Source organism: Anolis carolinensis, chromosome 4 (genome assembly GCF_035594765.1).
Source record: "Anolis carolinensis isolate JA03-04 chromosome 4, rAnoCar3.1.pri, whole genome shotgun sequence".
NCBI lineage: Eukaryota > Metazoa > Chordata > Lepidosauria > Squamata > Dactyloidae > Anolis > Anolis carolinensis.
Window position 1 is genome coordinate 245,250,977 of NC_085844.1, and position 16,504 is coordinate 245,267,480.

The 16,504-nt window shown below is 40.9% G+C and overlaps 1 protein-coding gene and 1 long non-coding RNA gene across 5 annotated transcripts in view; both read left to right on the forward strand.

The window, feature by feature from the left end:
- The window catches only part of LOC134298543 (uncharacterized), a 243,715-nt gene that overhangs the window by 117,348 nt on the left and 109,863 nt on the right, over nucleotides 1-16,504 (forward strand). The window lies entirely within an intron of this gene.
- rgs19 (regulator of G protein signaling 19) overlaps nucleotides 1-16,504 on the forward strand; it is an 84,543-nt gene that overhangs the window by 63,790 nt on the left and 4,249 nt on the right. For 3 of the 4 annotated variants that reach the window (XM_008110212.3, XM_003220718.4, XM_062979067.1), the window contains exons 2-3: nucleotides 10,286-10,432; nucleotides 11,644-11,783. In XM_008110212.3, coding sequence (XP_008108419.1) covers nucleotides 10,403-10,432; nucleotides 11,644-11,783 — 170 coding nt within the window. In that variant the 5' untranslated portion in view covers nucleotides 10,286-10,402. Of the gene's footprint in view, nucleotides 1-10,285; nucleotides 10,462-11,643; nucleotides 11,784-16,504 lie in introns of those variants that run through there. The other variant, XM_008110213.3, reaches the window with a different exon arrangement.

Below are 16,504 nucleotides of genomic sequence, written 5' to 3' on the forward strand. Positions count from 1 at the left end.
CCGCGTTCGACGAGAGGTCTCTCCACGTCGACTGCCTTCCTAAGGGGCATTTCCCTGGACTCCATCTGCAAGGCAGCGATCTGGTCTAACCCCCTTACATTTGTGTCTCACTACAGGTTAGACCAAAAAACTTTGAAGGATACCGCCTTTGCTAGGGCGGTTTTATCCTCATGCGTGTCCTAACTTTTCTGCATTTATGACTTCTATGTGGGTGCTTTTTTCTCATGCGACCCTCTTGTTGTTTTTTCCTGTTTGGTACATGTTTGCACTACTCTCCTAATGATCCGTGCCTTATTGCTACTGCCTTCCCCCTTAGGGGAATGATGTTTCCTGCTTTTTTCACATGTGCTCTTAAAGGGTTATACCATGCCTGACCGAACTGCTTTCGGTGTTTGGCGTGTGTTTGATGCAATACCTTAATGGGTCCTTGGACCAGGGTTTTCTTTGATGTTTTCATGCTTAATAAACATATGTTTGGACAGTTTTCTCGTTGTCAGGGTTTGCTTAGCCCGCCTCCGAGACCTAAGCTTGCTAGTCTCCATTAGTGTGCATTCACAGAGTACACGAAGAAAAAGGACAGGTTGCTTACCTGTAACCATGTTTCTTCGAGTGTACTCTGTGAATTCACACAAGCCCGCCCTTCCTTCCCCTCTGGCAAACCCTCTTCCTTTCTCGTTGCCTTTGCGGCGTAGGAACTGGAGAGGAGACGCCGAGGGCTGCCTTATATGCCCTCCGGGGACGGAGGGGCGTGGCTACCGCCAAAATTTAAACTTCAGCTTGGGAAGAGTTTCCGTTGGGACCTGCGCAGGCGCAGCCTCTCCATTAGTGTGAATTCACAGAGTACACTCGAAGAAACATGGTTACAGGTAAGCAACCTGTCCATATATAGTATTATATTATTAGCAGGTTGTATGCAGTGAGCCGAGAATTGATTGTCCCTGGGTGAGGAGAGCTAACCCCAAAGCAGGAATGGGCAAAAGGCAGTCCATTCTTGATCATTACTGCTAAGTTATTTGTATCCTGTCTTCCTCTCAAAATTGGGACTCAAGGCAGCTAACAGTTCAATAGAGTAATACAGATAAAAACATACAAGAGGTGAGCTAACAGAGGAGAACAACAGGAGTGTGTTGCATGGGGATGGTGGAAGCAACAGCACAAGGTCAGCTCTTCTCTGTTAGGTTAATTATCCTCAGTCTTGGGTGATTTTTGGGAGAATTTGTTGGGTTAAGGCTGATAGTTTGTGTGAGCTGAATGTAAGTCTGGGGCATCTATTGGGAGGAAATGAGTCAGACTTGTTTGTGGGCAGAGCTAGCAGTCAGAAGCAATCTATATAGCTGCAGGCCCAGTCCCTGGAGCTCAGCAGACAGGGAAGGCCAACAGGAGTGCTTTGTGGGGGTGTTTAATGGGGTCGTTCTGACAGGTTTTGACAAGGAGCTCTGTTTCTCTGCCTGCTTAAGGCTTCTACATATGGATGGTGAGGGTGTTGCTGCAGTCACTTGCAACAGCTACGGTATGTTTGTGTTCTTGCAAGATTATATGGGCAGGTATTTCCTGCAGCAAGAGCATATTGGTGGTCCTGTCGGAAGAGAAGGTTCAGCAACTTCATGTGTCTTCTCTTCAGAGGTTTTCTTGGCAAGAGCAGAGCAAATTCAGCTGGAAGAGGAACACACAGGGGACATCTCTTCCCAAACACAGGAAGAAGACATTCAGAGGAATGTGGGACATAAAAGTAGAAGATGCAGGAATCTGTGAATTTGGAGCTACAGAATCATTTCAGAGCTCTGTCCCTTATCTGTGACTATGGGAGGCAGGATAAGAACAAGAACAACATGTCTGTCCTCAGAGAATGGGCAGGTGACCTTGGAAGACTCAGTGAATGGAGTGGCCCCTGACAGTCCTCCAAAATGTGGTAGTAGTAGACTTCCTACACACCCAATAGACCAGTGGTTCCCAACCCATGGGCCATGGAGAACCAAAATTCGGTCCACAGACCCCTTTCCTCTTTATTTATTTTATTTCTTCTCCTTTCTGCAGAGCTTCGTTTTTAGTCCTTTTGCTGGGGTTATTTGTTGTGTTGATTCAGAAAATTGCCTTGGATAGACCACATTAGCTCCAGGTTACTAAATATGGTTTTCTGAGCAGGTGGCGACCACTGGATGGCATATGTTCTGTATCAGAAACTAGAGCTGATGTGGTCTATCCAGTGCAGTTTTCTGAATCAGCAACCCAAATAACCATCCAAATCTAAAGTTGACCAAAAATTGATTTGTAACCCTTTTAATACTAATGTTGAAGAGTGAGCCCTGATCAAAATGGGTCCTGGTCAAGTGGGTCCTGGTCCAAAAAAGGTTAGGAACCATTGCAATATACTAGAGTCAGTCAGAGATAAACAATCATAGAATCAAAGAGTTGGAAGAAGCCACAGGGGTCCTTCTATTTGTTAGGTCCTTATAGAATTCATGTAATTTAATGACATTCTGTGATATCCATGGTTTCATGTAACCACAGTCCAATTGGGAACATATCCCCTGTGGATATGGGAGGCTCTAACTGTGTTCTATTAATTATCTAAATATCGAGAAACCAATAGGTATAATTGTTTTCCCTTTTTTCCTATTTTTTGAAGAATGTAATACTGGACTCTTTTTTTCAAATTATGCATGCCTCCCTCAAAATCTCCACTGGTTGATGGTCCCCATATGAATGAAGGCCAAGGAATTTTGTGGTGTTCACTGAATGGTTGATAAGATCATTCTGGGCCACCTTAGAGCTGAAAATGCAAAACAAAAATGTATGAAAAGACTAGATTTTTAAAGAACATTTTGGGGGCTTTGGGGGTTTGGGATTCCTCTAAAAAGTCTACAGCAGTTAGTGAATGCAGAAACAGACATATAATCATAGAGTCAGGGGATACCTGATGGGCCATCCAGTCCGACCCCCTGCCAAGAAGCAGGAGAATCGTATTCAAAGCAACTCGTGGAGTTGGAAGAGACAACAAGCACCATCCAGTTCAATGTCCTGCCATGGAGGAACACACAATTGAAGCACCTCTAACGGATGGCCATCCGGCCTCTGTTTCAGCACCTCCAGAGAAGGAGACTTCTTCACATTCAGAGATAGCATTGTACTCCATTGCCAAAATATTCTTGCTGTCACAAGTTCTTTCTAATATTTAGGTTTAATTTGTTTTCCTGTAGTTTAAATCCATTGTTCCATATCCTAGTCTCTAGACTAGTAGAAAACAAGCTTGGCCCCTCCTCGATATGACCTCCTTTCAAAATATTTAAACATGGTTATCAAGTCCCTTCTTTGTCTTGAGGGAGCCTGCATTTGGGGGCTGCAGTTTCCCTGTCCCTGGCTCGGCGAGGGGGATTTACCAACTCTGCTCTGCTAACTGGGGAAACAGTTAAAGATATCTTCGACTGGTGATGGGTTCCAGATGTTGTTGCACAAGAGAGGTCAAGGAAGGTGCTTGTGTGAGCAAGGAATTGGCTACAAAAATAGGACAGACTCTGATAACACAGATCTCCCTTAAAATGGGTGTAGATGAGGGCATCTGCTCTGGGACTTTTAAAACTTTCCTGTGATGAAGAGGTATTTTCGATGTTGCCCATTACATCTTTCTGGCAATCTTCCTCTCTCTTCCCTTAATTGACTTACCTGTGTCAGTGGTGAGAAAATACTGTTTTAAATGTATATAAGGAGAATATGAAGTTATATTAGTTTTGCCTCCTTCAACTGACACCCAGCTTCCAAGGATGCAAGCAAAACGGCTCCATCCCCAATCTGTTAACTGGTATTTTCAAGGACTGAATTCAGGATCTTTTATGTGCAAAATATACATTCTGGCAGAGGACTGTGGCCCCCTTTGTGCTTAGCCAAAGCTCCCATGTATTCTGTATGTTCTCAGTTAAGTAAGAGAACTGAATCGAGTTGTTAGTCCTTATGGCTAAAGAGACGAATACTAATGTGTGAGTGAACACAATTCACATTGGAATCTCAGAAGACAAGGCTATGTTGAACAACTGTTAGTCAAAGTGTAGGGTGGGAGAGGACTTCAGCCTTCTTAATGTTTTGACATCCTCTCAACATTTAGAAAGTACACACAAATGATTTTTGAAAAGCAAGAACAACAGCTTAATTTATAAAGTACATACTCCATCTTCCCCATTTACAGGTTTGGCTTTTGCAGATATTATTATTTGCAGATTTTATTAATATGGTATTTCTAGGGATTTCTAGGTCTTCCAATATGACTCTATGGACACTTTCTAGCAGAGGTTGAACATAGAGATACAAAAATGTGTTTTTTCCACTTTCATGGGGTCTTGTGTCCCTTTATGCCAGAAAATATGGAAGGCAAACTCCATTATATTTTGTGACTAAGAAAACCCTAAGACAGTGGTTCTCAACCTGTGGGTCCCCAGATGTTTTGGCCTTAAACTCTCAGAAATCCTAACAACTGGTAAACTAGCTGGGATTTCTGGGCATTGTAGCCAAAACACCTGGGGACCCACAGGTTGAGAACCACTGCCTTAAGAGATCCATGGATAGGAAACTTGACAGACAAATATATGGGGAAAATATAAGATTCTCTCTTTTTTTGCAAATAGCTATGATTCTGTAGCATTCAGCCATGGCATTTAAAGTGGTGTCCAACTGCATTAATTCTACCGTGTGCAGTGCATTCTGCACACTCCTAAACTCCAATGGGAAGAAATTCCGTAGCCCGGGACAGCCACAAAGAAAACTTTCTTCCATGGCCTCACCAAATGTTTTTTTTTTAACTCTCATTGTAATGGTTTAATGTTTTACACTCCTGATCTGTGACCATAGTAATAAAATGCATTCACCAAATGTGCCTGTGATGATGGTGGGACCAAGAGAAAGCCCTCTCCAGGGATCTTAACACTCAAGCTAGCGCATATTGACATATTTGAAGTGTGTTTATATCTCCATAAACAGTCATGTGTGTGCAAAATTGAATTGAGTAGTTGTACCTAGGAGCTGCTGTGATGTTACAAGGTAGGGGTATGCACTGTGCAATGGTGGAGTGACTGATGCACTATGGCCTGGGTGCAGAATAGATACTGTTATGAATTGGGATGTTCCTCCATACACATCTGGACGCCAGCTAGGATGTGCCTCTACAAGAATAGTAGATGTGCCTGGTACATACAGTAGAGTCTCACTTATCCAACATAAATGGGCCAGAAGAACGTTGGATAAGTAAAAATGTTGGATAATAAGGAGGGATTAAGGAAAAGCCTATTAAACATCAAATTACGTTATGATTTTACAAATTAAGCACCAAAATGTCATGTTTTACAATAAACTGACAGAAAAAGCAGTTCAGTACACGGTAACGTTATGTAGTGATTACTCTATTTACAAATTTAGCACTCAAACATTGCAATGTATTGAAAAAATTGACTGCAAAACATTGACTACTAAAAGACTGACTGCGTTGGATAATACAGAATGTTGGATAAGCAGAGGTTGGATAAGTGAGACTCTACTGTATCAGAAATGCCCATTGATATGTTCTTACCAATGCCATTATATTCATCTTCGCAATTTTCTATGATGGATTATTTTATTCTGTGTGGTTACAGCCTGAAGCAACTCAAGCTGCTCCTGACACGAAAAAAAACCCCAAAATAGCCTGATAAAGTCACAATACAGAGGCTGTGATATAGCATCTCAGCTAAAGTTTTCAGATAATTTTGACTTAAGTCAAATAGGTTTTTGTAGGTCATAAGCAGAACTTTGATTTGTACCCGGAAACAAGCTGGTAGCCAATGAAGCTGTTTCAACAAGGGCGCTATATGTTCCCCATAACCAGCCTCAGTCAGCAGACCTAGGTTTGCCCCTTGGTGTTATTCCTCTCCCTCAGATGTTTCATTTCCTTTACTCGCTTCTTCATTGGTTTGACTTAGTTGTGGGCGCCCATGATCTCCTTGGTCAAAACAATACACTTCCCTTGGGTGGACTTCCCTTGACTCCCTTCTTTGCCTGGGAGAAGGGCACATGACAGTGATTTGGAAGGCGATATATAGTAGTTGAGTAGTTGAGTCCTGCTCTGGGATTTAACTCCTTTAAAGCTCAAACTAAACCAAGAACAGATTTGCCACCTTACTGACTTCAGCTGCCATTGTATGGGGTTATATTCATTCAGTCATTCATTCAGGCTATAGGGACAAAAGGCAGTGACCAGGGCTGATGATGTGACTCCCTTGCTGAAAATATTTCCCTGGCTATTACTCTATTTCTTCCCATTGAAGGTTAGGAATGTGCATCTACACTGCAAAGTTAATGCAGTTTGACACCACTTTAAATGCCACGGGACAATTCAAAATGTTGGTTGTGGCCTTTAAAGCCCTATGTTTCTTCAATCCAGCATGGTTTGAATGATGGACGATAACTCTGGAAATTCGGGTCTGAATATCTGCTTTACCACAAAAATGCACTGGGTAGCTATGTGAACCCACACCCTTTCAGCCTCAGAGGAGGGCAGTGACAAATGCTCTATGAACAAACCTTGCTAAGAAAATCCTATGATAAGTTCATCTTAGGGTTTTCATAGGTTGGAAACAACTTGAAGGCACACAACAATTTCTTTGGTCTGGGCTTATCTGAAAGCGGAGATTTCCCCATATGACACTGCTGAAGTTTTACAGTCTTTGGGAGAGAACGTTCTCTCCATCTCATACTCCCCCAGATGCCTTCAGTGAGGACCTGGACAGAGCCTTTCAGGAGCAGCTCCCAAGATGTGGAACTCCCTTCCAAGGCAAGCGTAGTTGTCTCCCTCTGTGCTCATTTTCTCTCTGTCGTGCACCACAAAGTGCCACAGCAGTTCCTGGCGCCATATGATACGTAGTTTCCTTTCCCCCTCCACATTGCTCTACCGTGTTTCCCCGAAAATAAGACCTCCCCAAAGAATAAGACCTAGCAGGGGTTTGGGAGGATTGCCAAATATAAGGCCTCCCCTGAAAGTAAGACCTAGCAACTAAGGCTGCAGCAGAGTTCCATTGGGAAGCATGGCTGCCGGGCAGAACCAGCACTCATACACACACCGGAGGGAGGGAGGGAGGGAGGGAGGGAGGGAGGGAGGGAAAGTGCTTGCTTTCTGTGCCTCCCTCCCTCCCTGCCTTGCCTTGCCTGTCCCCCAGCCGAGGCTTGAAAAACCTTCCGTGGCTGCTACTGCGCTGCCGTTTCTTCCTTCCTTCCGTCTCCCTCCTGGCCATGCTGCCTTGCTTCCCAGAGGCTTCTGATTGGCTCCTGGAGCCAGGGCAAGGGAGGGTGGGAGGGAGGGAAGGAAGAGGGCTTTCGTCCTGCTGCTTTCGCTCCTTAAAGGTACAGGACGCATTGGGATTCTCCTCTCATCTTCCTATCCTATGCCATGAAACTGATTATTTAATACTATTATTCTATTGCCATATTATTATCATCATATTCTGTTACTATTATTATATCCCATTATTATATTATCCTATTAATATATTTTAAATCATTATATTATATTTTTCTATTATTATTATATCATTATATTATTATTCTATTATTATTCTATTATATTTTCATATTATTATATTATTATTCTGTTATTATTAAATTCCATTTTATATTACCCTATTAATATATTTTATATCATTATATTCTATACTATTATTCTATTATATTATATTATTATTTTATTATTATTAGCATATTCTGTTATTATTATTATATTTCATTTTATATTATCCTATTAATATATTTTATATCATTCTATTCCATTCTATTATTCTATTATATTATCCTATTATTATTATATTATTATGCTATTCTGTTATTATATCCCATTATTATATTATCCTATTAATACCATATTATCATTTTCTGTTATTATTATATCCTATATTATATTATCTCATTAATATATTGTATATAATTATATTATTATTATTATATTATCATATTATTATTATAGTATATTATATTATTCATCATTCATGACTACATTAAAACTAGAATAGAGAGAAATCAGCGTGGAAACCTTGTGAAACCTAAATTGCAAGAGGTACCATAGATTGTTGTACATTTAAATAATGGTAGTAACAAGAAATTCTTGATAGGATTCATAGTTTGTCTGGTTATGCTGGTTTGTGATGACAACTACTTTACAGTATATAATAAATGTTCATTTTGTTGTTCAACAATAAATGTGAGCTCTTCTTCATGGAAAAATAAGACAATCCCTGAAAATAAGACCTAGTGCATCTTTGGGAGCAAAAATTAATATAAGACCCTGTCTTATTTTCGGGGAAACAGGGTAGCATCCTGGCCAACATCACTCCAGGCTTACACTAGCAATGTTGTACTCAACAATGAAAACAGGTGATGATAGTAAGTGTGCTGTCCTGCAATGCCAAACCAAATTCCATGCTGCTGGACAGTTGTGGAATTTCTGGTCAAAACCATCTCAGGGGTGATCTGGCTTTTGCTGCTCCAGATTGACCCCAGCATAAATAGTCTGTGTTGAGGTGTCCAGGGCTCTTTCAGTAGCAACCCCACAACTGTGAAATCTCCTGCCAATGGATGTTTAGCTGGATCCATCTTTTTTGAGCTTCCAGGCAATGGTTCTTTTTCACATGGTCTTTGTGTTTAGATCCAGTTGGTCAGTTAGATTGTTTTAATATCACTGAAAAAAATATCTTAAACTCTGTTTTGAAAATAGCCGTGACAGTTCAACTGGTTTAGAACTGCTGTAATGCAGATGCAGAGAGAGAGAGATCAAGAGAGATTGCTCTGATGTTATCAAAAATGAAGCTTTTGAAGTCTGTCAATAATTCAGGACTTCTTCCATGCCAAAAAGGTGCATGATGGTCTTTTGCACAGAAGACATAATTTTGTTTCCTGCACAAGAACATTATTTTGCTTACAGAAAATAGTTTTTTTTGTTTTTGTTTTTTGCTGAGAACTTTTTTTTGTCCTGAAAACAGTATTTTCATTGCAAGAAATCCAGCTTTGTTTTCTCCACAAAAAAGTCATTTCTGCATTTTTAAAAAATCTATGTGAATTTTTGTATGCAGAATCTGTCCTGAACTGTGCAGATTTTCTCCTGTGTAAAATTCTCCAAAACTAAATTCTAGAATTCCATAGAAAGTTGCAATTGCAATTGAAGCAGAATTGTATTGCTATAACTGATTATTGTGAAAGAGTCCCAGATAATTATGTAGAATGGACCTATTCATGAGATTTATGGGAACTCACAAGACTTTGTACCACTCTAAGCTTGGACTACCTACCTTGTGCGGTATCTGGGAAAGTAAACTAGGGGGGGGGAAAACTTAGGACGTGGCTTTGAGACCAAGCCTTTGACCAGTAATTGGAGCAGTGCAATAAATAACCATGAATTAATGTGATTGACAAATAGAACGACCCTGGATTATGATTTGGATTGCGTGATTTTAATTGATGTTTTTAATAATTGATGTTTTAACTGCTTGAATTTTAATTGTATTTGTTTATTTTATGGGCATATATGTGTATGGCATCCAATCGCTACCTGTTGTAAGGCTGCCCTGAGTCTCCTTTGGGCTGAGAAGGGCAGGGTACAAATGTGGTAAATAAATAATAGTGATAAAATGTTATTTATAACCTGCCCTCTCTTCCTGAAGGAAAACATTTACTTTGTGATTCATAGAGGAAAGGCGGAATTTACAATCCAAAGCATTTCCAAAATGCTCTTTTACTCTTAAAAGATTAACATTCTAATAAGATTGAATTCTTTTAAATTACTATTGTTTTAATCTGAATTGGACTTTAATCTCCATCTTGGGTCCTTTGGTGGGAGAACGGCAAGATATGAATTAATTAAATAGCAACCATTCAAAAAAATAATAACAGTTTACATCCTGTTCTTAGTTGCAACTTGAGTAGTTCTACTGAATCTATGAATTTTAAATTGACATTTTATTCATACGAATGATTTTAATTTGATTTTTTTCTCTGTCTTTTATTCTATGTATTTTAAACAGTTTAATGTTTTCAACTATGTATTTTAACTATGTTGCGCCATGCCTCAAACCTTGAGAGGCAGGTAAGAATTGTTAAGTGTTAATTTACCATGCAACCATTGATTCCATAGCTCTCCTATAGTCAGGACTAACCAACTGGATGCCATCTTGTGCTTTATCCCCAAAATAATGGGACATCTTAGCTTGTTTGTGGTACTCAGATCCAATGGAAGAAGACCAAGGTTGGGATGATGCTAACAAGGCTTGTCTTCCTCTTTCCGCAGGTGCCATCCCATAAGCCTCAGTGGCCCTAGGAAGGGCCAGTGTCAACGGACCACGTGGCCAGTCCTTGGCCAGACCATACAGCCACAGTGGGCCACAACAGCAGAAGAGAACTGTCCATGCCGACTGTTTATGAAGTGGGGAAACAGGTGAACTTCTGATCTTGGCTTACATTAAGGTGAACATTAGAAAGGATTGTCTTTTGAGGAGCAAAAGAGACTCAGAACATCCCTTGCCCACTGGCCAGAAAAGTGTAAGGGGGCTTACACGTGGGCATAGCAGCAACAGGGTCCCAGCCATAAAAGAAGACGTATATAGGGGGAAAATGATAGGGCTTGCTAAGGCTGAAGGAAGGATGAACAGAGAAAGGCCAAATGTACATGGTTTGCAAAACCTGAACTGCGCTGTTAACAACCTAGAGGTCTCTCACCCAGAGTGTCAACATACATTGAAGCCAATTTGATGGCATAAAGCAGTAGCAATGTTTTCTCAGAAGATTTCAAGGCTAGAGAAAACTCCAAATTCTTTGAGTGGAGCTGGCAGACGGCCTCCTAAGGGCCTGGAGGGAGAGCACCATGGTGGAGAAAAGGCTTGGATTTAGAACTGGTTGACAACCCACCACAGAAATTTCAGACACCTCTCTTGACTGTGCATGTAGATGTCTCCCAGATGTCAACCACTCCTATAAGTCAACATATAGATCTGTGGATCCTCACTAACAACAGGAAAGGCAGCATCACTACTGAATTGAGTTCCTGGGGACTTAAGATTTAAGAATTAATGCATCCTAGTTATGCTTATGAATAATAGATTTATGGAGCTTTTAATTTCTCAGCTTGGGTTTTGCAATCATTTGTTACTTCTGTGTATGCAAGGTGGGATAGTCAGTGCAGTATAATAATTTGAACACTGGACTCTGACTCCAGATCCCTATTCAGCTATTGAAACTCACTGGGTGATAATGGGCATGTCACATTCTCTCAACCTCAGAGGAAGGCAAAGGCAAACCCAGTCCAATGCTCAAATTACAAACCTTGCCAAGGAAACCTTGTGGTATGGTCGCCTTAGGGTCACCATCATGCAGAAACAACTTGACTCCCAAAAATAATAATGTAAGGTTACTTCAGCTTAAGGTGTATCTCTAACTGATGCATGCTCCAGAAATCTAACTCAAAGTATAATTTTGCTAACAAAGAAGATAAGCTATCCCTATTCCAGTTTGCTTTAGACATCTCTCCCCATGCCTTCGAGGTTGCTGGAAGTGTGTATGAAATCATCTACAGGGAAGTTATTCAGCCAACGTGCCAGTTCCCCAAAGATGTTTTGCTTTCCTTCCCCATTCTGCTTCCTCTCTTTATAGTACCCAGAGCCAGAGTATCCAGAGAGACCCCTTCCAATGTCCCAGCATGAGACCTCTCCAACAGCACTGCGACGAGCCAGCAACCATCGACGGGCCAACCCCTGCTGCCTTTGCTGGTGCTGCTGCTGCAGTTGCTCATGGTAAGCACGGTGGGCAGCCTATGGTTGGGGAAAAGTCTCGTTTAGACTCAGTTGAGGTCTTCCACTATTATGGAATATCTTTGTTCTCATATATACATAAATGTGCATGGGCATGCAATTACCTGACAAAGCCAGAAATACCGAGATCTTTTGCAAAGACACAGAGTGTGTGTGGTATGTTTTTACGCCGGGGTGAGGAGTTGAATCCAGTTCTCCACGAGTCCCCAGGTGGCCATATTGCTTTCCTGATGATTCTATAATTCTTTCCCAATTTGTGTTTTTCTCCCATTCTAAAAGTTAAAAATGTACATCCTAAGCTATAGTTAATGGAAGATGACAAAGACTGAAGCTGTCACACTTGCGACATATCATAAGAACATATCATAAGACCAAAAATGTTTGCTTTTAATATCCAAAACTAGATCAGGTATGGGCACACCTTGGCCCTCCAGGTGTTTTGGACTTCCCAGCTAGCTTACCAGCTGTTAGGAATTGTGGGAGGGCCAAAGTTTGCCCATGCCTGCACTAGATCCTATCTGATCTTTTAAGTTAAACCTGCTTAGCCTGGTGAGTACTTGGTTGGGAGATTGCCAGTGAATACTAGGTGCCTTAGCCACCTCTGAGTCTTCCTTACCTAAGAAAATCCTAGGAAATTCATGGGGTCATCATAAGTTGATAGGATGTTTGAAGGAATGTGTAAACACAGCGTGGAAAGTAATAGGTGGGTTGATTCAGTCAAGAAAGCCACAGCTCTTAGTTTGTAAGATCTGAGTAAGGGTGATAAAGATCAGGGCATTTGAAAATCTCTTATTAAAAGGGTCACCATGAGTCAAAATAAAGGTTACCTATATCCATGTGACATTGTGTTCATGCCAGGGTTGGGCTCGCCTTGGTTAACTAAAAATGGTACTGTAAGTGATAAGATGCCTTTTCTTGTTGTGTAGGATCCATTCATATTGGCACAATGCAGAAGTTAAAATGCCCTCTATTCCTTCTGTAGTTATTTAATTTACATTAAAACATTTATAGTTTCCTCCATATAATGAGATTTCAGTTCATCCGCCTGGATCTAAGAGCTTGGTAGAGATGACTATTGCTTTGTACCTCAGTAGAGCAGTAGTGAATTCTCTTGGTTTTACTCTGACCTTTAAAGGAGCTGTTGGGGTGTTGGATTCAGTTCCTTGGATCATTTATTTAATACTCAAGTTAAAACACAGAGTAGATTAACCACTGTACTGACACTGAAGGCAGTATCGGCACCTTGGATAGCTCCTTTAAAGTTTGGACTAAAGCCCGTATCATCACAGTAACATTAAAATCACCAGCTATCTTTGCTCTGTGTTCCCCAGCCTATTGCTTTCTAAATAGCTTAGTTTACAACTGCTCATGGAAATCCAAAATAATCTGGAGAGTCCTCATTTGGCAAGTGCTATTCACAAGTAACCATCAAAGTAAAAACTAGCTCAGCTAGACCAGATGGACTGTCATTCAGTTCATTATGGGACATTTCCAGGCAATTCCCTGTTTCTTTGCTGGCTGATGTTCAGCTGCTCTCTTTGGGATAGGCCACATGCTTAAGCGTGTTTATCACTGGAGTCTAATCAGGGGGAGTATTTGACAAAGCAAGTGTAAACACCATCTTCAGCAGATGGTCTCATATTTGTGCTTCACGCCATACTGAGGCCTGTGAAAATGCCATGCATCCAGTTTTGTTTAGATCTGGGAGCCTCTCTGTGTGTGCTGGATTTAGAGCATTATGTTTTGGCTAATTTCCCTGTGATTTGTTTCTTAAAATAGCAGCATTTCCTAACTTAGGCTTCATGGAGTAGTTGGGATCCATCAGCCATCCCTACATCTTGTGGCATTTCAAAATTTAACTCTTTGCTGCATACAGTCAGCCTCCAAATGCAGGTTTGAGTTTGCCGGATTTAATAATGCACAGATTTGATTAAAACATTTTTTCCTGGGAATCTCTGCATCCTCCAGTGTGATTTGTTGGTCAGCTTCCAGCAGGGGTTCACCACAGAATCGTGCTGGAAAATCTAGAAGTTCCTAGTAAGGTGTTCTCTCAGGGAAAAAAACAGGAATTTTATTATTTGCTTTTTTTCATTTTCATGAAGATCCTGTACCCCAATCTCAGAGAATGTGGAGGGCTGGCTGTATATATCTTAAATCTCCCATCTTTCTGAATCTTTGGCTGGTCCTGGATTCAAGTATTAAGAAAGAGGAGACATAAACATCTCCCTTTTGACCTTCTCCGTGCCATACATGAATGCAGAGGCATTTTTGTTTCTTTCTCATGCATAATAAGGACCTGGGCAAGAGAAAGTAATTTTGGATGAGGCAATTTCTAATCCCCCTCTCATGCTGGCATGCCTAGTGTAACCAAAAAGAATGTGTTGATTCCAATTTTGATTTTCACACATTTTTCTTACATGAGGCGTAGGTGTCAAAGCCACTTATTTTGCAGTGGTTTTGTATCTTGCAGTGGTTTCGAGATATTTTAGGTGTTTCTGGAGCAAGAAAATTCCAACCCAAAATATAAAAAATAATACAGACCAAGGCTTTAAAGTACATCAGAAGAAGCCAAAGGCCCGTTAAGCAACATTTTGCTCACCCTTGCTACTCAAAAGTGGTTGACCTTTTTATTGGACACAAAATGGCTCTTTCCATTTCAATGTTGTGCAAGTGGCATGTGGTACCATTCACATTGTGCCTTGTGCATGCTTTCTCAGGTATTCGGTTGTGCATGCATGCATATTTCCTTGCACATTCCTATGAGCAACATCACAATCCACTAATGAAATGTTAAGATGTAACTGATACAAGCCAGTGTGGTTTCAGTATTGGATGAGAATTTCAGGAAATGGGGATTCATATGCTCATTTGGCCATGAAAACTGAGTGATCTTGGTTACATCACACTTTGAGGAAGGCAACAGCAAACCTCCTTGGAACCAATTCTGCCAGGAAAAGCCTTTAATTGGTTCACATTATGGCTGCCACAAGTCAGAAATGACTTGAAATTAAGCAAATGTATAATGCAGCTGCCATGTAACTCCATGAGTGCAAAGTTATGCTCTGTTTCCTTGCTATAGCATCTTAGCCAGAGTGTCAGCTTTATTGCAGATCTCTGATCACCGCATGAGAGGAGGGTCACTGCTCAGTGGCAGAGCACAACATTGACATGCCGAAGATCTCAAACAGCAGGGATGACAAAGACCTCTGAAACCTGATAAAGCAGAAGTGGGCAACTGTATTGAGGAGATTCCCCCCCCCCCCCCATGGACCACATTGCCCACATCAAATACTAGCCCACCCCGTTTTCCTCTGCAGTTCCTCTCAAAATGATGGCGGAAAGTGTTACTGCATCACGTCCTTTCCCTATTTTGAGAGAGGCTGTGGAAGGAAATGGAGGTACAGGTGACAGGTGGAGTATCCCTTATTCAAAATGCTTGGGAACAAAAGTGCTTTAGGATTATTATTATTATTATTATTATTTGCATTTTGGAATACCGTACCTCTATTTTCATGTATGTATTTAATGAGATATCTTGGGGGGTGGGTCCAAGTCTAAACCTACAATTCATTGATGTTCTATATACAACTTAAAATGTAACCTTATTTTATACAATATTTTTGATAATTTATGGCATGAAGTAAAATTTGTGCTCAAGTCAGAGCATTCAAAATTGCTTCATTTGAAGGAGGCGTTCGATGGGTTCATTCTTTCCCTGCATGGTTCGTTGCCCTCTGAGGGTGGGTGGGCAATGAAATGTGCACACTGGCACCATTGTTCCTGGTGATGCCTCAACTGTAAGGGACAGCCCAAGGTAGGAGGAAGGATGACACATTTTGGCTTTTTAATAAAGCTCCAGCAACTTGTCCTGCAGTCTGCTTATTGCAAAAGGGAGCACATGAACATTTTTGCTGACTTAAATCAGTTGAATGGTAAAAGCAATATATTTATCGACATTCCCAAAATAAACCAAGCAGGTGATATATGGCTGGAGCCTTCTTGGCAATTTAGATAGAGATATATATCAAAGATCTACAGTTGTACTTTCTATGAGATTGGGTAAGGATGGTAAACTAATCAAATTGTGCAAGTAACACAGCAGAAAGCAGTTGAGCTTTCTAGAGGTTCCTCCATTCTTTGCGGTTGCACACCAAGGGTTACATCTATGATGCCCAAAACGGGAAAAACAACACTGAACATGATTGGATTTTGAAAAGATAAGATTTCTAAATATAAAATAATGCAGTTCTGCAACTTGTTTCAAATGTGAATTGCCAGTATTGGAGCCTGTCAAGAAAGCCTTTTTGCCCCGGGGAGGCACAGTTGGAGAGGTTGCAACACAGCCCTGCAGCCATATCCATGGAGACACAGCACATCATTCAGAAGGCTGGCTCTGCAGCATTCCTAGGTGTGTGGAGAGCTTCCACAAATGAAGGAGCCTCTGCTTTCCCAAGGGTTGCCCTCCATGGTCATGGAAAAGGTGACCGAAACATGCGAGTAGAAGCTTCAGTAACTTAAAAAGTCAATGTAATTCTAGGCTGCATCAATAACAATATGATGATAACAATATGATCAAGGGCAGTAATAGCTATTTTGCTTTTGTAAAACCGCACCTGGAATCATGCTGTGTCCAGTTCTGGGCAAAGCAATTCAAAGATTGCCAAGCTGGAAGGTGTCCAGATAAAATGCTCAAAGGTTTGGAA